We start from the raw sequence: 24,746 nt of genomic DNA on the forward strand, positions 1-24,746 counted from the left end.
ATTTTTATTCGTACTGGTAATCCGCGTCTTCCGTCGTATCCTCTTTCTCCTCGATGACCAGGAAAGCCCTGTATATATAATAGTTGTGTTTAGTTACATGGAAATACTCTATTTCGAAACGTTGTTAATTTGTAAACAATAATCAATTGTTACTTATAAATGTAAATCTGATCACTGATCTATACGATATGATAGATGGTAAAATTGATGATTGACGCAGCAAAAAGCCAAGTCATAATCTCAACAATAAATAAACAATAATCAATTGTTACTAATAAATGTAAATCTGATCACTGATCTATACGATATATGGTAAAATTGAGGATTGACGCAGCAAAAAACCAAGTCATAATCTCCTAAAATGATTTGTTTATCGCCCTTAAAAACGCGATGGCATGAAATAACGCTTTCTTCGTGTTTGCTCCTTTTTCAGAAATTTGGGAATGAGAATTACACCAGAGCAACGGAGCAAAGTACATACAATAATTTAGTTCAACTTACTTTTTCGCCAGGAACTGAATCACCTCGCTCTCCCTTATGACCTTTGTAACCCTGAAAGGTGTGGTTAATTATTTTCAATTGTCATATAAGAGCAATTAGATGAATAATAGTATAAATCGTTTAAAATACACAATATTCAAATAATCATTTACTGTAGACTCTACATAATGGACGACATAAGATAGTACACTTATAAACACCTGTCAAAATGTTCAGTAATGTTTTGATTATCGAGAATTTTCTTGTTCTGTAGTAACCGCACTTGAATGGTTTTAATAAATTGATGTTGCTTGAACAAAAAAAAAAAAAAAACTGGCCTTATTCTTTACCCAGTCGTTTTTAAAAATTAGTAGTTTAATTTCGGTAGTAGGTAAAGTGTCTGCTTTCGGAGGTTATTATATTGATTTTTTCCTGTATATACTTATATTTTCGCCACCTATATAGATTTTCCGCTGATCGATTTCGGCGAGATCATGTTCAAAAAACGACGTTGTTTCGTCCCTTCAACATGATCTCGCCGAAATCGATCAGTGAAAATCCATATAGGTGCATGGCGAAAATAGAAGTATACACGTTACTTTTTTTTACATATTGTTAGAGTAGTTCTGTTCATTAATGTATGTACTATGTATATGGTCTCCTATGTTGCAAATGTAAGTAACGATAAGAAAAAGGTTAAAAGCACTCACTTTTTCAACGCTGAACATAACTAGAATGTCATGGTACATTTGCCTATGCATAAGCATATCATATATGTATTGGGATTGTTATCTTACCAAAAGTAAGTTCATTTACAATAATAGAATATACCAGAAATTGATTATAAAAACCGACTCTAAACTGTAGTTGTTGATTACAGTGTTTTTATCATCATACAAGTGTTTTTCAGTATTGCAAGAACAATAAAATCACCTTTGGTCCAGGTGCTCCTGGTTCTCCTTGAGTTCCCGGATCCCCAGCTGTTCCCTAGGAAATATTAGAATTCATCAGAACTTAATATAATATAGTCCTATTTTCCAATGCCATATGATTCTGCACAATGATGAATACAGAAACAAAATGGCCCCAAATTTATACGTGTATGTCATCGGTCATCCAGGGTATTCGACAACCTCGACCCACTGCTTCGTGACTTCGTTAAAACTTGAACAGTACATTATCAACATTAAATATTCATTTAATTTAAATTTTGTTGTCTACGAAATTACGCTTAATATTACGGTACAAATATTTAAAAATCTTGACTTTTGTTCCTTTGTTATTGTTTAGTACACAAAACAACTTACGTTTCTACCAGGTCGTCCTGGTTTTCCTTGTGCTCCCATCATTCCAATTTCTCCCTGATAAAACACAAAAAATAGGCTTTGTCATGAATAAGATGCTTTAATATCTTGCATATTATGGTGATGCACAAATGATAGTAGCCTTTAGTAGAGTCTAGATAGACTATTCCACAGTAAAACTTCAAGACGAAGAAACTTGTAATTTTAGATTAAAACAAAACTAATACATGAATATTACCGTAAACCGTTTCATTGTAATTAAATAACATACCAAACGTAGAATAAGAAAAATTCAGTCATTAGAAGCAGTGAGTTTAAATTCACTAATACAAAACATTTTATCTGAACCTGATCTCCTTTCGATCCTTTTTTGCCAGTTGATCCACGGAATCCACGGTTTCCCTACCTCGACAAAAATATAACAAAATTTACAGTAGGGTAAGAATTTGTAATTTTCTGATAATAAAATAAATTTCATAATTGCACTTTCACGAATGAAATAAACGTAGTTGGAAATAATGGTACTCCTGTAGTATGCGAACCAATATGGCGGACACCGGAACGTAGTATGTGTACCAGGTTAGTGTTGGGCCATAATTTTATTCCAATTTTCCTTATTCTGGGTATATTACGAGTTCTGGGACTAGCCAAGTGACTCCCGTAGTATTTGTGCCTGAAATTATGGCCTAACCCTAACCTGTTACACATACTACGTTCCGGTGTCCGCCATCTTGGTTCACATGCTCCGGGAGTACCGAAATAATTTCTATATAATTTCACGTGTTGATGTGTATAAGTAAAGTAAATGGAACTCTCTGAGACGATGTACAACTATGGACAAGATATTGCTCTTGTATATTTATACAAATAAAAAAGGATTTAAAAATATGAAAGTTTGATAACCATATTTCATGTTTGTCGAAAGTTATATTCACGAATATCAATATATATTTTCCTCAAATATCAGTACTTAATATTAGGTAGTTCACCTTATCACCTTTCAATCCTTGTGGGCCGTTATCTCCTGGAAATCCCTGCAGGAAAGAAAATATTTTATTTGTAATTATCTAATAGATTTTCCAAACTGAACTAAATCGTTTTTCCTACATGTTTAACAGGGAACTGTACATAGAAATTTTCGTTAATAATCGTTTTAAATCATGTTTTACCTTGAGTTCAGAGGAACCGAGTTTTCCTCGAAGACCCGGTGGACCGCGTTCTCCCTGGTAATATAATAACATTATGTGAAAAAGAGTTTAAGGTTTGCTTTAGTTATATGAAATCTAAATGAACGCTCAAGCTACTCACCATCGGCCCTCGAAGTCCAACTTGGCCTCGTTTACCTGAACGTCCCTGCAAATATCAAAAAATTTTCATTAATTTAAATTTCATTGTTCAACAAAACCATTTCTTTAACTTCAAATATTTCAATCATTGTATTGTAGTGATCGATAAACCTTTCCAGTATACCCATATTGAGGGGTAAAAATCAATCAAAACAAAACTTTACTTTTAGGATAGGAAAAGGACCAAATACATGAATATGTCAGTATTCCACTGTGTAGGCACCCTGTGTCAAATTTACGTTCAGCTGTATATTTTATATCTTTTTAATATTTAAACCGAACAGAAACTTAATACCAACTAAGTAAACTCGAGCCTATATCAATAACTTTGTAGCATAAAGTTGATGGAAATTTCAAAGACATTGCCAGAAGAAACACATGTCTAACGGAAAAACATAAGCAAGAATACTCACAGGTTGTCCGTCAATTCCGGGTATGCCATTGGGCCCAGGGTCGCCAGGTGGTCCCTAAGATAAATACCGAAAAATTATCGTCAAAACTTGATTTATTGTTTTGTGAATATACAAAAGCTATAAATACCTGCAATCCTCGAGTACCGGGTTTTCCTTTCATACCTATTTCGCCCTTGAAAAAGGAAAACAGTGAGGTTACCATGCCAGCCAATACTTCGAAGAGATAAGATTTTTGCTAGTATTCAATTAATTACTCACATTGACACCAGGTAAACCAGGAAGGCCTGGTAGCCCCGTGGCTCCGACTTCGCCCTAAATTAAAAATATATATTTATAAATATTAAAAAATGAATGAAGAAATCCCAGTAAATCGCAATGAAATTTCCAAATCATGGTTCTACTCTAAAACATAAATGGTGTTGTTATTGCAATAGGTGAAATTGCTAAAATACATCTATAGACAATATCTGTATTTTAAACTTCGACTTGTTATCGCCTGCCAATTTTCGATATTTATGGCAAACTTTGGTTGTGGACTATATTTTCTTATTTTGGCAATGATTTACTGTATATTGTTCTCCATTCACATGTTTTTTTTGCAAAAAAGAAACAATTTGGAACCAACGACGTATGGATTGATAATATAGTTGACATCGTATGGTTACAGTCAAAATATTAAGTAGAACTGAAGATTTGTAAATATAGTTATCCGTATTGTAATTTTACCTCAGGACCAGAAATTCCGATCCTTCCACTGGGACCTGGTTCACCCTGTCATAGAGAAGACATGTTGGCATTTGTTTGTTGCAATTAAAAATATAATTAGACGTTATGGATAAGTAATTAATGTGGGATTAGTTTATTCCAACCAGAAATAGAAAACGGTGAAGTTCGGGAACTCCTGAAGGGTTGTAAGCCGACAAATTGATACGGATAGATGGTACAAAATTTTTGTTTTGAAATGAAATTGTTCATAATGTTAAGAAATCTAATTTGAAAATTTTTGAACGTATATTTCAGCAACATTATATAATCTTCAATAATGTTAACAATAGAGACCTTTACTAGCTAAACTAAAGACCATGAATGCAATATCTCAATATGTGAATTTGTAGCTTATGTGTATTTCACAATTAACATAACCGGGCTCCGATATTAGACACTCAACTCATTTTAAGCAACTTTTCGTGATTACGGGCAAAAGTTCTTATAACACAAATGTCAATAAAAATAGTGGAAAATTTTTTGAGGTTGATAAATCCCAATACTGCACCTGCCTGCCAGGATAGCCGTTTGGTCCCTTTTCACCATCTCTGCCTTGCGAGCCCTGTTCATAACAAATAATAATGACAATCTTGGAAATGTTTTGGCTGAACAAAATCAATATGATTAAAGACTTACCGGATATCCGGGTGGACCAGACGGGCCATGACCGGCGTCGACTCCCTAAATATCAAATGCAATAAATAAAGCTCATACAAGTTTAGTAGAGATGAAAGAAAGAAGTCTACTATAGAGATAACTTACCGGTAGTCCGACCATACCAGGTTCGCCAATTTGTCCCTTGACTCCCTTGTAACCCTAAACATAAAATTAAAGCTCAACAAATTTAATTTGTGATATAATTAGAACAATATAGTCCATATGTTACAAAAAAATAAATAAATTTCTACCTGCATGCCTATAGGCCCCTTTAGTCCAAAAGCTCCGGAGTGGCCCTTTTCTCCCTATAAAATATCATGAATTATTTTAAAATTAGAATGGCTTCATGGCTTAATTAGTTCGTCAACCAAGTTAAACCTGCAAAATCTATGTGTTTATCATAAACGAAAAGATCAACAAAGGTGTTTGTACAACATATGTGGTCCCCCACAAAGCAACGTTTCCCAAAATTTCAATGTTGTGTTCGCAACAGAATAACTGATGTAACATGAAACAATGTCATGAAAAGTCACACAAATTTACCGAAGTCTCCGTATTTACAAATTTGTATCCATACACCATACACGCAGGGATGACGCGACACCAAATTTGGATAAAATAAAAAAAAACGTCATTGTTATGTGGTCTCAATTTCAGACATATTTATTTACAGTCGTTGTTTTGAAAGCATAAACTTACAAAAACTTAAATCCGAAATAAGATATAAAGTTGTAAAGGATACCACAATAATTAAGGCATGATCCGTTACCGGATTAGTGGTAACATTTCAACGAGTTTAATCCAAAATCCGGAATAAAACTTCATCGTGGCCTAATTGCTCAATTGTGAGCCTTTAACTCCGTGTTCGATGACAAATGCACGCGTCACTTTTTAAATTAAATAAGCAATGGACGTTGGTTCATCACGACCGTTGGGTTGGGCACATCTTTAGAATAAGGACGCGTGATTTTTTTTTTCTTCGAAAATTGACATGCTATCATATTTTAGTTTATTCGCTGCCACTCTGCCAGTATGTTCAACGCCATATCACAGTTTACTATTTCAGTGTCTAGAAAAAGTGACTCCTGAACAATTTTTTCCTAATCGGAACGTTATTAAAGGGTTCGTGTATAATAATTAACTTTCAGCTTCTCAACAACGATAATAAAGTATGGTATTCAAAAACGCCAAATCTAGGTCGGGTTCATCAGGTATAATAGTTGAAAAGCTGGTGAATTTGTGTTTATGCATATTATAACTTTGAGTTTCGATTTTTGACAGTATATTTATCCAAAAATAGGCAAATATCTCAAAAGTTACGGACTCCCAAACCCATTTCAGGCCTACCACCTTCCAGGTGTAAACTTTGACCGAGTAGAGCATACAAAACACAGCACTTTCACTTTATCTTTCATATATACTGACACTGTCAGCTGAAATAAAATACTGATTATACTAACGATTGCTTTGCTGCAATAAGCACATGACGAAGGTTCTTCAGAAAATATGGCAACAAAAAGCCTCAAGTTTTTTTTTGGGCAACTATGATGCAATATCTTGTTGAAACAAGTCAACGAAGTTCAACTACCGAATCCTCTGTTGGTTTCAACGACAGCATATTGCCGTTGGAAAGATTAGACCTGTCAGGAAATTTCACCTAACCTAATGTAGTCAAATCTATGAAAACTGAGATAATTGGTTATTCATAGTATTTCATAAATCACATTACATCATACCTTCTGACCTGGATCTCCTGGTAATCCTGGCATTCCGTAAGCTCCATACATTCCCTGAAAAACAATCGAAAATATATCTTTTGAAAATGGAAAAAAATCAATACAAAACATCGAAAAATAAAAAGCTTACTATTGGTCCTTCTCGTCCAGATCTGCCGGGTCTTCCATTTGGTCCTGGAGGGCCCTTTGAGTAATATTTTAATATAACACCGATAATTATTATATATGTAACTGATACTGATACATGTAACGTTTGGAAATTCTCCAGAATCGCCGATACAGTACTATTTTATGAATCTTTGTATAACTTGTTAGATAAGTCACATAACGTTATGCAGGAGTTGTTGTACTCTCCCCAACTTCTCTTGAGCAAACGTTTTGATAGAAAAAAATCCCACTCAGGGAAATACGATAATGGCAAAACATTGCTTTTCCAGTACAGCAATATTTGGTTAAAAGTACCCACCGGTGGTATCCAAGAATTCATGGCAAGGAAGGACTCATTATCGAATGCTAAATTCAAATTTTACGACTAATTATGGGTGCTATCATGGTTTGGTTATGGGATAATGTAATCTATGTGAACACGAAAAGTGATCAGGAATACTAAATAACATATAAACGCATAAACTTGTATCAAAAAGACAAAATATTATACAAACTAACAGGTGGTCCCACTTCGCCTTTCTGTCCAACAACACCACATAAATACAACTTCGTTTCTTCCTTTTTTTCTTTGGAACTTGGATCTTCACACATCATAAAGGAAGAAGATGACGCAGGTACGGTGTAAGTGAATTGTCCAATCGTGACGTTAATCATGGGCTCCCATGTGATATTGGTTTCATTACTTCTGAGCAAATAAATATGGGACTATCATTATGTTACCAAATTTCAGCACTGCAATTTTGCAATTGAACTAACTCTGCACTCTTATATCAGCAGGACATAATTAACTTTATTACGTCTCAAATACAATCCTGGACAGCTTCAAGTTGAAATCCGGTACTGCAATTCCCGCTTGAACGGACGTGTCTAAATTAAACTAAAGAAAATATTAGTAATTTGTACTAACTTGGTTTCTGTTGCTGCCGTTGTATGATTATGATGGCTTTCTATGATTTGAGGTGTTGTAATATCTACTACACTGCCAGTAGAAATCGGCGTGGTTCCGGTGAACGTATTTTCTTGAGCAGTCTGGTCTTGTAACCAATCGACAGTAGATTCAAGTGAAGATTCAGACGACGCTTCGTCCTTATTGATTTTAGGTGGTATAATTTTTGTGTTGGCAAGAAAATGGATTGAAGTTGGTGTGGTAATCTCGTATTCCTGAGGTAGCACCGTTTGCAATTTTGGCACATGGAGCAAAGGGTCTGACGGTGCAGTTGTTGGCAGCGGTGTTGTTAGTGGCCTTTGAGCTTTCCGCAAAGGCGTTGTATTACTTGGTAAAATAGTCTTTGCATTTTCTAACTGCATGTTTTTAGTAATTTCCTCGTTGTCTGTTCCTTGTGGTGTACTACTCGCCACTAAAACTGAACCTGTTGCAGCCGAAGTGTATTGCGAATGCTTATATTTAAGAACGTCGTCCTCGTCAGACGGACGAAAAGATTTTGAAAGAACTTTTCTTGAAGTAAATGCTTGAGGTCTCCCATACCCTCTGTTATTGCTATATAAATATGGTGAAGATATGCTGTCTTTATATAATAAAGTATTTGAATTAACAGTGTCAACTTTATAATTGATTATTGAATTTGAGTCTTCGCGTAGAGGTTTGGTGCGCCACCTCACGTCTTCATTAATATCACGCGATCTTTCTTGAGAAGCCACGATAAAATTTTGTATATTAGAGTGTTTTTTGTTTTCTTGTAAAATCTTTGCTGATGGATTTTTAAAATTTTTCCTATAAAAAGTGCGTGTAAAAGCATGATTTACAGGTGGTATCCCCTTCGGCGTTGTTCCTTGTACCACAGGATTGCTGTTAACGCTGGTTTCTTTTTCCCGTATTTCACCAGGTTTCTGTATAATGAAAATAAATTTACTTGGGGAAATAGTAACGAATATCGTTATCGATAGTGATTGTTTAAATTAGTTGATTGATCGATATTTCTTATATTTAGAAAGGTTTAATAAAAAATGTAACGATTATTCAGACCCTCTTTCCAGATATCATAATTATATCCACGTTGACTAATGATACATTTTGCGTGATAATATTAGAAAGTATAGAAAAATTGTAGAAAATTTACCCGTAGAAGAAGATTCATGCTTGCTGTTCTACATCGCCTGCGTAGTTGTTTGCAATAATTGTAAGCTGCTTGTTGTCCACGGTGTATAGTTAGCTGGCATATTTCCCCCTGAATAAGGATACGCACCGGTGAAATATCGCTACATTCAAATAAATTTTATAATTCCAAAGTAGCAGTACGAGGAGATGGTTATATGTTTTACAGTTTGACTTTTATGTTATCGTTAAAATAAATTATTTGATAAATGCCTTTCATCTTAAAGTTAGAGAATCATCCATGCAGGGTAAAAATTTATTGCTGCATGTGACTTGATATATGTTATCTGACGTCATCTAAGTTTTGTATTTTTTAATTGATTTCGCCCCTTTATCACGATCATAAATAACGTGATTAACGCAATAAATGTTCTATAGAATTGAATTTGTTCATAGCTCACAAGAACAAAACTACTACTTTTGTATCTCGTGGAAATAATTCGTCTTCATTATAGATTACTATTTGAAACATGGGGATAAAGCCTGGCATTAAATTATCTCTTTATTTTGCAAGATTAAAATTTAACTGAGGTTGAAAGACTAAATCAATTAAACGCTCAAGCACCATTTTTAAGCTCGCACATTTTGATGGAAAAACGCAAATTTGTTTTGAGAGATTGTTCAACATACTGAACTATACAACCCTTTGATACGGGTTGGAAAAGCAAAACCAGAAAAAGGCTTTCATACAAGTTTATTTTAATATACGTACAAATGAAAAATTATGTACGTGCATTTACCTAAATTGGAATACACATATGTCAGTATTAACCGATGACATCGAAGACGCATTAGGTAAAAAAAAGCAATGCAAGACTGCACAACGACCACAATAAACAAACAAAGTGGTGCTTTATATTTCGTCAATGCTTTCACCTCATATCCTTAAGTGCAATATGATTGAGTATATGGGATATTATGCAACCAACGGATGAGAACTCAAAAGTCTGAACTGTTAATATTGGGAATAAAATATTATACTTCTTGAAGGATAGAGAATTTTTAACCCTTTTCTGTGAGTGGCGTGCGGATCGAAACGACTTCGAATTCAATAAATGATACACCTGTTCATGTCATTTTAGCTGTATATATGATTTGCGCCTATCACTTGCATAAGCTTAGCGGGCATAACAATAAGAAATGTATGTAGCAAATTCATATTAATTAGAGCGATAAATGTTCAACATATGACGTTTTGTCTGAGTGTCTTCTTCGGCGAGATTAACCTTTTCTGAAATACCGCGTAGCGATTACAGATATATGGTGGCCGGCCCATCGTTGTCACGCGTAAAATTAAAAAAAAAATAAAAATTAAAAAAAAAAAAACGTGAATAAAAATAAAATAAAAAAGTCGTTGTCACGCGTTTTTATTTTGAGAAAATTTGATTCTGCTTGGGACCAACGTTGTCATGCATAATCCTACGCGCACAAACGGTGTTCCCTGGGTTTCTAACTCACTACTGATTTTATTGCGCAATGTTCAATAAATTCAAAACGAAAATGTTCTATAAATTCTCCATGATACAAGTTCAACTAGAAGTAATATATATATATTTAAAATAATGCTAAGAGAATATAGAATTGAATACGAAAATTCGAAAAAATTGTTTTTACATGTAGAAGGTAATTGAATTGGAGAATGCTGCTTAAATGCTCAGTTGTCCGGACACTCGTGCGATACCGATACCGTCTGATCGTACCCGGTACCCAGCATACAGTCACTCATGAAACGAGTGGGAGATACGGATAGTCTAGTAGAATATGGTGAATCGAGGGATGAATTGAAATAAATGGTTGAGCCCGCGCGATTTATCATTCGTCTGGATCGGTACGTTACGGCTGTACGGTATGCCATACCGTATGCACATGCCGACATCGACATGCACGTTCCATTGAAATCAGGTCTAACCATAATCGCCTTCCAGCCTCGTGGTTGTACGATCAGACAGTAGTGGCTAGAGCCGACGGACGAGTCTAACTAGGCTACTTTATGCACATAGTCCTTTTCTATTTATTTAAGTCTATGCTATGTGAATTATTCACATTTTATTAGGGTACGGTAGGTTACCGGTACCGTACCTCCATGACAATTACAATAACCGGTACCATGCTGGTAATTAATATTACGTACAACCTGCAACTGGCTGCGCTCAATCCATCCCTCGATTCACTATATTCTACTAGCTAGACTATCCGTATCTCCCATTTGTTTCATGAGTGATTGAATGGGTACAGGTAAATTTCCCGAATTTTCGTACTCAATTCTATCTTCTCTTATCATTATTATAAATATATTACTCCTAGTTGAACTTGTAGCATGGAGATTTTATAGGTCATTTTCGTTTTGAATTTATTGAATATTGCTCAAGAAATTCAGTAGTGAGTTAGAAACTCAGGGAACACGTTTGTGCGTGTAGGAATATGCCTGACAACGTTGGTCCCAAGCAGAACCACGAGGCGGCCCATCGTTGTCAACCTTTTTATTCACGTTTTTTTTTTTCAATTTTTTTTTTTTTGCTGTTTTTTTTATTCCGTTTTTATTTTATTTTCGTTTTTATTTTCAATTTTTTTTCTTCATTTTATTTTTATTTTTTTCATTTTTATTATAATTTTTTTTTCATGTTTTTTCACAACTATTTTTTTGGTGCTCCCGAAGTATGCGAACCAAGATGGCGGAGATCGGAACGTAACATGGGTAACAGGTTAGGGTTAGGCGATAATTTTTTTCCAATTTTCCTTATTTTAGTCCTATTATCAGTTCGAAGACTAGCCAAGAGCCTCCCGTAGTATTTATACCTAAAATTATGGCCTAACCCTAACCTAGTACACATATTACATTCCGATGTCCGCCATCTTGGTTCGCATACTTCGGGAGCCCCATTTTTTTTATTTTACTTTTATTTTAAGTTTTTTATTTTTTTTTTCAATTTTACGCGTGACAACGATGGGCCACCATACAGATAGAATATAGCTGTGATTTCTCGAGAAACATGCATCGTTTCCCAAATGCCGCACCTAAAATGTGGTTTCACAGTTAGAAAAGAAAAGTCTACGAAACGAAAAAACTTGTGCCAGCGCCGAGATAAATATTAATGTTCAGTGATGTAATGTGGATATTGGCGGAAGCTTACATCATTTTTTGAATTCTTATAGGACTATACGATTGCTGCTAGAACTTATTGTTGTAGCGGATATTCATATTTGTTACTGAGAACAAATTTAGTGCTTTGTCGTATTTTTTCCACGTGGCGGCCTTTTCATTCCTCGGAGATTTCTGATGTGGAAGATACCTGAAGTCTCAGTCGAAAAAAGCAAGGTTTTTTATTAGGGTGTAATTCTGATTTAGTTTATCTGCATGCACTTGAATCTTGCAATTGATAATTTATGTTATGGCAAATCCATTCCAAGTATAGACTATACACAAGCACAACATTACTCAAAAATAACTCAGCCCTACCTCAAAAGAAGTCACTTTTGATCTGCGACGCCCAATGAGTAATTTTGCTCCAGCTGTGTGACTTTCTGAAAGAATATCCCGCATACGTAAATCCGGGAATTTTCTTTTTTGCTCAATATCCCCACATTCGTGGAGGAACGTGACAACCCCGTGTTCAAATAAAAGAGCAAAGCTTGTATAGTTCTTTTCTGTGTTTTCGTCTTGTTGATGCTCATCAGACAAAGTTAAAATTTTGAAATACCGATGATGCTTTTTGTAACTCAGCTGAACACGATCCCGATAAATCTAGACAAAAAATACAAGTTTAATTATTTTCAATCCACAAAAACAATCCTTCAAAACAAAGTTCTGGAAAGTGATTTTTTGTCTCATCTTTACATTCCAGGGCATTATTTCAGCAAAAAATAAACAATTCGTTCAGCATTATTATGGACGACATAGTACCTAACGCTCACCTCTACACAATATATATTCAACTTTGTCGAGCTGCGGTTTGAAATACCTGTCGCAGTGGAAAGTGCGTAGTTGATAAATCTCGTCTCTCGACTAATCTATGCAGGCAGAGTATCCAGAACTTTTCCGTTATAAAGATAATTTGAATTTGATCTATTTATAATAACTAGATTAGGCTACTCAATGAATTACTAAAGTATTCCTCAACTTTCGATCCACGTATGTGGATCTGTAGTATGTTATCTTACGCATTCCAATAAAATATTCTGTTGGGATTTTTATTGATAAAGAAAACAACCAAATGCATGCAGACAAAAGTTTGTTTAAAAAGATAATGGAATAGTTAAATTCAACAAAGCAATTATAAGAGACTGATTTATGATTGATTTAAATGTATAGCAATATCGTATAACTTATAAGTATATAAACAGGAACTTTTCATTTTATTTATAACTACGGACATTGAATACAAATACAGCAAACACAAATGTTACAACAATAATTCTCAAGTTCAAGTGTGCAACGAATTTTGTAACTTAAATTCGATATTCCAAAACAATACTGCCCGAATCAATCATTAGTTAATGGCGGGTCGTATTTAAATAAACAATTTTTCACAAAGAACGAACAAGCCTAATCATTCGTAAGAAATACCCACAGAAGCTATTTTATTTTGTTTGACTTACAGGTATAATTTACTTCGAAGGGGCTATGGAAACAGGATTTACGGATTTTAAAAGTCTCTGTTCGCTTAATCCCCCAACTTGCCGCTGTCAGCATAAAATACCACCATAGTTTCAGTAAAATCCAAGCGTTTCTGATGAGTTCGGACGAAGTATTTAAATACGCGAAACAAAAGATACGTTGCATGTATCATGTCGTCACTAATACACATACGAGACCTCGTTGTTTAACTAAACAACCAAATTTAAACTAATCACTTTAATCGTACCCAACCATTTATGATTCTGTATTATAATGCAAACAATGATATAATGCTATTTCCATACATAACCGTGATTTTTCAAAACAAAAACCAATGTTATAACTAGCAAATAGAGCGTAAAATCTCTTCAGTGCAATTACATTCTAAAATGTAATTTTACTTTGCTAAATTGAGGATTATCGCATTATAAGTATGCGCCACTAGACGGGAAACAAATTTTAAAGTGCATTTCATTGAAGCAGTCCGTTTCAGCAAAACTAGGTTTGTAATGGCTATACTGGCACTGGTCATAGGTACACCTACCTGTAACGGTAACGTTTAATATCAAAGTATTTAATTCATAAAGATGAAAGGGTAATTCTCAATCCAACAACACGGAGTTATCGGTGTCATCGAGTAAATCTGACACCAAATGTCAAATTGGCGAAAACAATGTTTCGTCGTTTCCCAATAGTTTGTGTTCGGTTAGTAATGATGTATGTGATAACGATTGAGAAAATGACATTGGCCTCAATAATATGCAGAGCTTCGAAAGGTATAAGGAGCGATAGCGAATTCACTCCTGCCTAATGCAGAAAATAAGAGTGGCACGTACTCAAATAATACCAATATAATTTGTTGAATTTTTCGTTTTAGATGTGAAATTAGATTTTTGGCATCTATTTTATAAAATACACTTGGTGTTGGTACACTTTTACTTCAATGAAATGTATTTCTTAGTTATAATAAACGTGGCCAGTTCCCTTTATTTGTATGTTTCACAGTCGCCAATAACACAACAATTCAGCGTGATCTTACAGCAATTAATAATACTTGTCTGTCCTGGTTTGTACTCGACCGTGTTTATTTATTTGACTTGTGGTCCGGATATCTATAGGACGCATAGTAGAACAGAAGTAAAATCAACTTGCGGTGAAAGATAAGAATACACTTCGCTTGAAACCGACAGATGACAACACCGACAATGCTAGATATCATATATATATCCATTGGTGTTTGTGCTCTGGTGAACTTTACATCTTTCAATATTATCGTTATATTTGTGAATACAGTATACAAATTCAACACAAAATGATGTAGCATTGTTTTATAACCGAAACCCTTTATTTCGGGTAGATCCGATAGATTTTAGTGAAGCAACCCCCATTTTACGATTTTCCAAAATGACAGTATTGTCGTAATAGAGACCAAGTTTAGTTGTTTCGTCTAACTATTTGTACAGAGGCAAATATGGGCCTATAAAAACTCGAGGATATTTGGATATTTGTTATTAATAAAAGTGGATTCATTGTTTTAATCTTTTCTTTGATAACACTAGCATATTTGCCTTGACATAAAAGCTTATGTAATTTGTCGTTTGGCGTAGGCGGACATTTTATGAAGCATAATTCAGTATTTTACGAGCGTTACAAGTTGGACAAAATTATTACAGAGATATGCACAATGAGAATCACGATCTTCAAACAATAGGTGGAAGTTCACAACTTGACAACTTGTTTAGGAAAATTGAAGTTCAAACCTTTATTCCAAATTGCATTCGTCTATTGACGTCCTGTACGGAGAGCAAGTAGTATGGTGTAGTTCTGTTTATGCTCGGAAGAATTGATACAATCAAAGACAACGATAATTTTGAATCAGCTAGTATTGGATCTGGAACTGATAATAACTCCCAGAGCCTCAATCTACGAAGAGACTAGAAATAAAATATTAGTTTGAGTATGAAATTTAAGTATTAGGGTTTGCAGAGTTTGGACGTGCATGAAAAAAAATTTCACTTGACTTATCTACTAAAAAATACTGATTTGTATTAATTTTTAAGAAGTAAACATTGACAATATCAGTACTTTACAGGAAAAACGATTTACATTGCTTGAATTTGTACTAATTTAGAGATAGGAATTTCAATAATTGACTCTTTGAATGTAACGAACAGTCGTAAAATACTTCACATACAGGTAGCATACTTAGTTCAAATAAGGAAAAGCCAAGCAAAATATATACATTATACCAATATGTATATATATATATATATCTTTATTAAAAGAATAAATATGCTATAAAATAAAATCATGGCGCTATTCCCGAAATGTCGAAATAGATATAAATCTCTTTGTTTATATTTAAATCATTGAGCAAACAATCCATGTCTGGAAATGTTCATGGGAAAATGTTCAAAATCTTATCATTTGGCAGCTTGTCGTTTACTTTACTAGTTATCTCACTTCGCACTTAATAACTAGTTTATTCAATCCCAAACTCAAATACAATCAATGTCATAAATCTCTTCAGTAAGCACTTGAGGTCATTATCACACGGCAGTATCGGTTGTTGAACTTCGGCCAACACTGTGGTTTTGTATGCACAGTCCAAGGTGGCGATTTTCTACTTAAAGTGTTTCCGAATTCTACAGCATGCAAACGTGTGGATCAATTTAAATTTATGCAAAAAATTATCACAAATCACGCGTAGCGTGTTGAAAATTTTCGCTGTGAATCACATGCTTTTTCTCTAACCCGCACTCAATCTTAGAAGATGAATAAAAGCCAATGTAACCAGACAAAGTTCAGAATCGAAGCACTTGACCTCTTGGCGATAGCTAATCTATCGCAGGTGATAACCGTGATTGGTCGAATTTGGAAAAAATTAGCCGACAATGTGGTTGCAAACATTTATTTGAGGTGATGACCGTTTGATGTAAATAAAAATGAAGATATTTCACGAGCTTTTAGATCATATTATTGATGTATTATACAAAAGATTGGGCGCCTTAACACCTACATTTTTCTATACTTTATTTGGTAATATTAGTAGTAGTTTTTGGAGCTGTTTTGGGAACAAATCCGTCTCTTATATTGTGTTACAATACGTCATTTGTAACAATAATTCCATCTATAAATACTTTGACGTACAGCGACTTGGCTGGTTAAAACTACTTCATTACTAAATGATGTGTATTTCTAAAATGGATTTTGAATTGATGATAGAACACATTTATGGTTATGGCCACCATACGCTGCACCCTCACTTACTTTTGTAATGTGCGTTCCCCTCTTTATTGAAGCAACTTTATTTCGGTATGTTAGATATTCCGAATGTTTAAGAGAAATTTTTTGAAATTGCAATCGAGACACAACATTTATTTCTGAATATGAAAATGAAAAAATTTAAATACATTTGAAATTTTTTTTATTGTAACATCCATTACGTATAGATTCATTTCACAACACAGTATTTACACCGCCAAAAATGCTATGATTTTTTTCTATTGATTGAAGAAACAAGTATAATTTTAATTCAGCACCGGCATTCAAAACAATCTAAAATCTAACACAGAATCAATGATCAGCCCAATTTACTTGAATTCGCCATTTTTTTCGTCAAAAATTTATCTCATTGTTATTAAATAAAAATATATGGCCAGCATATCCCACCTGAGCGCGTTATGTTTCTTCTGGATGCTGTTCCGAATTCAACTTCAAACACCAGGCACAAAAGCAATGCAACGATAATCGTCCACCTGAAATTATGGATAGCATAATGGAACGTGTTGGAAATAACTAGTACATGTTAGCATTCTCATACCAAGAATAAAACTTAGTATGGCAGCATTCTGACACAAGTGAAAAAACTAATATTGATAAGTATCTTGTAAGAAGTTTTATACGTTTCCGTCATGATATGCGGAAAGTTATAATTGATGCCGTGATTAAGCTCTCTTATTTCACTTTATGCAGCTGTATAGACTACTTGAAGTCAATTTGACCAGAATTGTTTCACAAACCCACCCCACTATTTGAAGGGTATCGTATTTCTTCAGGCTTGAGCAATAGCGGATCATAAGTGGTTCAAATATTATTTGAAGGGCAGAGTGGGGAGAACGCTCAACGAAATATACCGAGGATTCGACTTGCAGTAATGTAATGCCAGGGGTCAAAAGGCAACAGTACAACAGATATCTAGATATGTATATGCATATATATATATTGGTTTGTTCATATTTCGATAGAAGTTCATTATTTTATAAGGGTGTATGATTCTCGATTATCATTGCAAACTAACATAGCCAGTATGAAATCAATTCATGATAAATTTCTCGAAAAGCGTCGTTTCTGTCTAAAACAGACAAATGCATTATTGCATTCATTCAAATTAGCCATTCTCACCAAGACAAGTCATAAACAATTTACAATGCAAAAGACTGCAAAATTTATACTTTGGGACTTATATTTATTAATCAATCGGATTCTGAACTCGGAAAACGGAACAGGAAAATAAAACGGCAAAAATGTCACGGCCGAATAAACATCGTATGTCTGGCGTGACGTTTTGGTTACACGGGTCAGGACGATCGTTCTACCCATTTACACCAGATGTTTTACGAAACAATGAACGCTTTATTTAGTAGAATGGATGTCGCAAAAATTACGAGTGTTGTTTTATTACATTGAACAAGGCTAACCACATACCCATTTAGGACCATTGCGGGAAGCTGAGAGCTCATGTGGTCTCCCATTAAAATTTCACTTTAACACCGTATTAGGACTGATTCGGTGACATCAAAAAAAGAACGAACGGACACCTTCTTAAAATACAGCATTTTTTTTTAGTAAATGTTATACAGGGGTCAACAAAAAGTGTTACTCATGTGAGTGTTATTGAAAGTGTACAATGTCACCTACATACATTACATCTATATACTACATACATTTCAGAAATGTCTTTATATTAGCTACCCCTTATAGAAATCTTTGATCGTTGCGCGCTTAGTAACGAAAAATATGCTATTAATAAATAAGAAATTTTAAAGGATCTAATTATTTGATGTCGTTACTTCGATACTCCACTGCCACTGCACGTCAACTTTGACTTTGCGACATATATAGGGTAAACGAGTATCTTTTGCCACCCCCAATTCTCTATTCTTCTAAGTTGCAGTTTTGGCAAACAATGGTTTGTCACGCAGGATTTGGCGTAAAATTCAACAACGCATATATTGTTACTATAATGTCTACTGACAAAATTAAACTTGACACCAGTTCACGGAGACCACGAAGCTTTACGAATTACGTCATACCAAGTGCGGTTACAGAAAATTGCAATCTTATCGGCCACGAGGTTGTGGCAAATATATACTACTATAGAGTAATAGATAATTTACTAGCTAGACTTGTTACTATTAAAATATCGGTAAATATTTCTGGTATCGTTTAAAATCGAACACGATATGTTTCTAATTTTCTAACACTTTGAAAATTCAATTTAAATTTACTCGCATTCGCCAGTTACGGTGTGAAAAAGTGAAAGCATTCTGATGGTCCTATGAAATAACAAGCAGCGATTCATTGTATGTTTGAAACAGCAAGTTTACTCAATATTAAACTTGTATGTAGACTGGGAAACGGGCCATACAGAGGACATAACATACTTCGTTTGATTCATTTGCCTTTTTTAAATTAAATTTAAAATAAAATAAGTAAATGGCACTGGAATATGAATATACGTACTTCCTCATTCTGCATTCCTGCTGGTATTTCCGCATTCAAAGCTGACATACAGGACGTCAATATTGCAATGTAATTTAGTTTTAAAACTGAAATATTTGTTTCGACGTAGTATAAAAAAATTAATCATAATTTGTTACAGGCCATAACTTTCACTAGGTTCACTAGAAACACAACGAGGAAACAGACTATACTATACGATTTAACTATTCTGTAGATTATCTGTAATTTATTCACATTTATATTTGCAATGCTCTTATTATTTTAGTCAGGATATAATTGGGAGACGTCTTGTTATTGGCAATTTATCGAAATTATTTGTAAAAGTGTTAGAACTCCGATAAATATTTGCTATATAATGTGTTGCAACAGTTCTTCCATGAAGGTACTTTTGGCATTGATTTTGTTCATCTAAGAGTTGGGAACGATTTTGCAGCAATCATATCTATTTTTCATTTCGATATCTCAAAATTTTCTAGCGTATTTTTTGTATTGTATTTTGCATTCTATCTTTTTGGTCGGGAATATATGCTAACAAAATAGGCTTCATACAAATCTAATGAGGAATCTATCAGCCTAGGTTGGCCCGATAACTCAATCTTAATGTTATGGCCGAAACTTCCTGCCGTGCAGTGTTACAAAAAATGCTGCCTATATGTCAAATATTTAAGTAATTACCCTCCTTAAACGGAAATTTCCCTTCATGTCACTTTCACCGTTTTGAAGGGTTGGATACACATCCTACATGTAGGATATAGAAAGATTTTTTCACGTTTTAGTGAGTTTTTTGGTGTTTTTTTCATGTTTTGCTTGATAAATGAGAAATACTGATAATGTCTTTGTTTTGCATTGCAATGTTTGCCTATTCCTGGCACTATTGTGGCCCGCTAACAATGCAAAAATAATTTTGTGGCCCGCGTGGCCGACAACCTTGGACCACCCTGTTATAGATCAATAGATATGCTTTCGAATAAGTTTGCTGGGTGTTACCACTGAGCATCTCGTCTGGCTAGCCATCAATCCATTGTAATAAATCTTTCATCATCAAACAAAAGTCGCGAACTTTTAATAGCTAACTTCTTGAATTGTTCGTAGAGCGAGCGATAAAAACTTTTCATAGGATTTCAACCTTATCAAACAGACTTGCTGAATAAAGATAAATTCTACTATTTTTGGCCCGTTCATCACAATACAATGCAAGCTAACTTCAAAAAATTCATTTTGGGTCAGCGACGCGTGGAGTTTTTGTTCTAGTACTTTGCAACACAGCTTTCTTGTATGTCACTAACTTTTATGACAATAGGGGTTCATTTCCGTTTTGCGTAAAAAAAGACTTGACATGTCTTTATGGCGTTTTGTGCGAAAACTGCCGGTCGCACGACCCCCAACGTAACATTATTCGATCGCAAATTGAGGGTTTTGTGCAGTGTTGTCATTAGTTCTAAAGCCAAAGGAAAGCCGTTTGTCTGCAATCAAATTTGAAGTGTGCGAAATGCGTGTTTTTCTATTTTCAAGCATGTTCTGCGTTTGACAACACTCAATATATATATCGTATATAATCATGATAACAACCTTTCAGAAAGAACGTTTTGTCACTTTAGCAAGGTTTTATCCGATTTAAAAGATTTTAAGCTCCCAATCACATCTAGTTACGTTGTATAGATCAAAAAAGACTACAGATAAAAGAGGAATCACATATGCAGACCGAGCTTTCTGAAAAGAATAGACTCACACAAATGACGTTATTGTTGCGTGTTTACAAAAAATTACTAACTGACAACATAATAGCGTAAATATTCGTGGATATAGATCCCTATATTTAGAATATACATATGCTCACCAATAAAACTATTCTAAATATCTCAACTGCGTCCACATATATTTATAGCTGTGCTGCAATAGTTGGCATAAGCCCTAACAAACCAGAACAAAGTCTACGCATTTGCCCCGTGAGACTTCTGACTGCGGTTATGTCACAGCCAATTTGAGAGTATTTCTATTGCGAGTTCAGCTAATGAAGACTTCGAGATAGGTAATTAGGACAAAATGTGTCGTAAGACCGCTTTTGAAATGGATTTGTAAGAAAACTGAACAATCATACAACGTACTTATTTCATACGTTTGAAGCAGTGATTCAATTGTTAATCCAATATCCATCTATACCACAACCAATGATTATTAGTTACCTCGTATTAATCCCGTCAGAATCGGATTAGAATATGAATAGAATTGTCATTGAATATGACAATGCTCTTTTTACAGAAGAATTATAGTGGGAAGTGCGAACTTAAAAAGCGCATGGAGCAAAATACCACGCATTCCTAAGAGAGTGAAAGATATGTAAACTTTCATTTTGGTAGAAACTAATAATAAATAGTGAGGAATGGGGTAATAGTATAATAGTAATATAAATTCTGACCGGCTGATGTCTCGTACGGCTGACAAGAGACTTCGTTTTATTATAAGAATCAAGTATATGGTTAAAAAGATAAATTGTTGGTCCACTTTACTTTTTATATAAAAAGCATGTTAGGCAAAATCCCACAATCTTAGAAGTTGAAGAAATATTATAAGTCAAGAAAAACACAAATTTCATCTATCACGACGAAATATATCTTGCAACATATCATTTCTAGTCTAGCAAAAACTGTAATTCAACAACCAGAAAACTTTTTCATCTCTCATCTCAAAATATATTATCAATATAATATTCTGTTTTAATTACTTATTACTGATTGATGTCAATCAACTTCCGTTTGTATAATTTCAATTCAATTAGTGGATAGACTTGAGTAACACATATTTTGTGGTTAGTAAATTACACGACTGTCCCTGGAAGTGATTTCGTCACTCACTTTATTACCGTAACTTTTATAACTTTTATAATGTAAAAAGCTGACTGACCTAAAATCTTATATTAACTGCCATGCAGCAAAATTCTTACAACATCAGGGGTTTTGAAAAATTCTCTACTCCTGGAGATAAATAGGCTAAATTTTAGCTGCAGCATGATCGTCTAAATAAATAGATATACATAGATTTATATTATTAATAAAATTATTCTCATGTTCGGATTGACTTGAAAAGAAATAATAAAACGACATAAAATTTCCGGATGAATAATTTCAAATTGGAAGTTCTTTTATTTTCAGTGAAGCCCGAAGATGATAAAATGAAAACAAACTTCGAAATAAAACAAAGTTTTAAAATAGTGTAAATAAATATGTCAAAACTTCAATTCAAGATTCCGTACTTAAATGTAAGGTATATACAATTTTATAAGAGTAATTTAATATCTTACTACCATTTACCGAGTTATTATTCCTTCATCTAGCATGGAACGAACAATAAAGATGATGCATTCTGAAGGAAATCCGTATACCACAAGTTTGATAATAAATCTTTCACTCTTTTGGTCATAAAGGAGGGATGTGATCTATTCAATTTTCCGTTTTATTTTTCGTTCATTTTCCGTGAAAAATGGCATCATATATGGCATTGTACGAAAGTATTTCACCTACACGTTCTCACTGCGGTAACACACGGTATTTCACCATTTCAGGAATATGATATAATTATATAGAGCGAACGACGCGCCGTTATTGCTATAAAATAAGAAATATCACAACGTGTTATGTTATACTTTTCTAGATAAGGGGAAAAGACTTACTCACAAACAAACGATCAAAGGCCGTACTCATTATCTCAACCATGAATATCTTAAAATTGTCACTTTAACGGAAGAAAACAAGCAGCAGTAAATTTCGCATAACAAATACCGGCAAAAAGAAAACATTGTCGAAAAGTTTTTCACGGGGATCTCATGATTCAATACGTATAGGAATAGAGTTTCAACACATAGTTTCAACTTAAATTTGGAAAATTATTTTCTTTTTCGATGCCATAGAGTAGTGGTTCTCAACCGCCGGTCCGCGGAGCTTATTTGCCGGTCCGCGAGAAATTTCGTTGTTTTTATTCCGTCTCAATCGCTTTACCGAAGACGAGGTTGCGTTGGTTTATTACGCAATTTCTCTTCCGTCGTCTTATTGCGACGTATTTCGCGACATCTTGGCGCCGAGTAATCACACTTTTTTTTGCTCCGATTCATCGCGAATGCGCTCCGATCGCTTCATCGAAGAGGAGGTTGCGTTGGTTTATTACGCACCTTCTCTTCCGCCGTCGTAATGCGACATCTTGGCGCCGAGTAATAATCACACTCTTGCTTTTTCAGCTCCGATTCATCGCGAATGCACTCCATCAATTCTGGCAAGATTCAAAAACCTAAAAATCGGCACGCGTGCTTTTTTTCTGTTCTGCGTCATATTCTTAATTATTATGACCATATATATAGAACGTTAAGCATATTTTCTTTGTTAAAAACAAAAAACAGTCAAGAGCAGTATAATATTCCAGTAGGATATGAACTTGTTGCGACCCGGCAGGTGGCCACGAGACGCGAAAAAAAGCATGGGCCGCAGAGATCTTTTCCAATATTTAGAGCAGACACTGTAGGATTTTGATCCTGGTGCCAACTTGTCAAGTCACCGACGACTTTGTCATTGTAATGTAAATTCATTTCGTTTGAAGTATCGATCAACTGCAGAGGGATTAATATGATGAACCCGATGAAAAAAAAAATCTTGATTAAAATTGTGATTCTACTTTACAGTCCAGATTTAAGAAAGAATCACTGTCACAATTTTGGATATCTCTTGATAACGAATACCCATCGCTAAGTAATCAAGCAATCAAACTGTTGTCCGTATTTTAAATCAGTTACTACGTTATACGAAAAAACATTTTCATCACTAGCTTCAATTAAAACGCAGCAAAAAAATCGGGTACCCGCCTCTGCAGAGCCACGTGTTGCAGAAACTTCTTTGACGCCTCTTTTGCAATCCTATAATGAAAACGAAACAGCAGCAAAATTCTCACTAGAATTAATTGTGTTTGTACATGATTTGGCATGTACATGTTTTTTATGTGAGATGTTTTATGCGTGCCTTTTTTACGCATAATGGGTGCCCAGTACTGCATTTGATTACGAAAATAGATGATATTATTTTATGTGTCACCCACCTCAATTTTTTGCCGGCACATTATTTGATAGTTTTTCTTCGTGTGAAATGTTTTTAGGTGTGCCTCGTTTGTCTAGATTCTAGAAGCATATTGAGTGCCCGACATTGCATTATATTATCTGTTTCAACTTTGTGCCGGTCCGCGAGTACATTTAATTTAATTTTACCGGTCCGCCAGGATAGAAAGGTTGGGAACCACTGCCATAGAGGACAGCAAAATTATATTAAGTAGCAAGCATCCTGACGAATCGCAACTCTATCATAATGACTTAATTCGAAATACATCCATATCAGAACGCAAAATTGAGTATCACATATTTGGTATATAT

The 24,746-nt window shown here is 34.5% G+C and overlaps 1 protein-coding gene across 2 annotated transcripts in view; it reads right to left on the reverse strand.

Moving 5' to 3' along the window:
* LOC120344485 (uncharacterized) overlaps nucleotides 1–24,746 on the reverse strand; it is a 54,013-nt gene that overhangs the window by 25,422 nt on the left and 3,845 nt on the right. Inside the window, exons 3-27 of one of the 2 annotated variants that reach the window (XM_078112599.1) lie at nucleotides 17,270–17,355; nucleotides 16,868–16,980; nucleotides 15,358–15,531; nucleotides 12,440–12,724; nucleotides 8,948–9,055; nucleotides 7,777–8,717; nucleotides 7,368–7,551; nucleotides 6,832–6,885; nucleotides 6,702–6,755; nucleotides 5,217–5,270; nucleotides 5,071–5,124; nucleotides 4,945–4,989; nucleotides 4,817–4,870; nucleotides 4,270–4,314; nucleotides 3,802–3,855; nucleotides 3,671–3,715; nucleotides 3,544–3,597; nucleotides 3,093–3,137; nucleotides 2,954–3,007; nucleotides 2,774–2,818; nucleotides 2,133–2,186; nucleotides 1,788–1,841; nucleotides 1,414–1,467; nucleotides 502–552; nucleotides 15–68 (exon numbers count right to left, since the gene is read on the reverse strand). In XM_078112599.1, the coding sequence (XP_077968725.1) occupies nucleotides 15–68; nucleotides 502–552; nucleotides 1,414–1,467; nucleotides 1,788–1,841; nucleotides 2,133–2,186; nucleotides 2,774–2,818; nucleotides 2,954–3,007; nucleotides 3,093–3,137; nucleotides 3,544–3,597; nucleotides 3,671–3,715; nucleotides 3,802–3,855; nucleotides 4,270–4,314; nucleotides 4,817–4,870; nucleotides 4,945–4,989; nucleotides 5,071–5,124; nucleotides 5,217–5,270; nucleotides 6,702–6,755; nucleotides 6,832–6,885; nucleotides 7,368–7,551; nucleotides 7,777–8,717; nucleotides 8,948–9,055; nucleotides 12,440–12,724; nucleotides 15,358–15,531; nucleotides 16,868–16,980; nucleotides 17,270–17,355 (2,815 nt within the window). Of the gene's footprint in view, nucleotides 1–14; nucleotides 69–501; nucleotides 553–1,413; nucleotides 1,468–1,787; nucleotides 1,842–2,132; nucleotides 2,187–2,773; nucleotides 2,819–2,953; nucleotides 3,008–3,092; nucleotides 3,138–3,543; nucleotides 3,598–3,670; nucleotides 3,716–3,801; nucleotides 3,856–4,269; nucleotides 4,315–4,816; nucleotides 4,871–4,944; nucleotides 4,990–5,070; nucleotides 5,125–5,216; nucleotides 5,271–6,701; nucleotides 6,756–6,831; nucleotides 6,886–7,367; nucleotides 7,555–7,776; nucleotides 8,718–8,947; nucleotides 9,056–12,439; nucleotides 12,725–15,357; nucleotides 15,532–16,867; nucleotides 16,981–17,269; nucleotides 17,356–24,746 lie in introns of both variants that reach the window. The other variant, XM_039413725.2, reaches the window with a different exon arrangement.

The sequence above is a fragment of the Styela clava genome, chromosome 5 (assembly GCF_964204865.1).
Source record: "Styela clava chromosome 5, kaStyClav1.hap1.2, whole genome shotgun sequence".
Lineage (NCBI taxonomy): Eukaryota > Metazoa > Chordata > Ascidiacea > Stolidobranchia > Styelidae > Styela > Styela clava.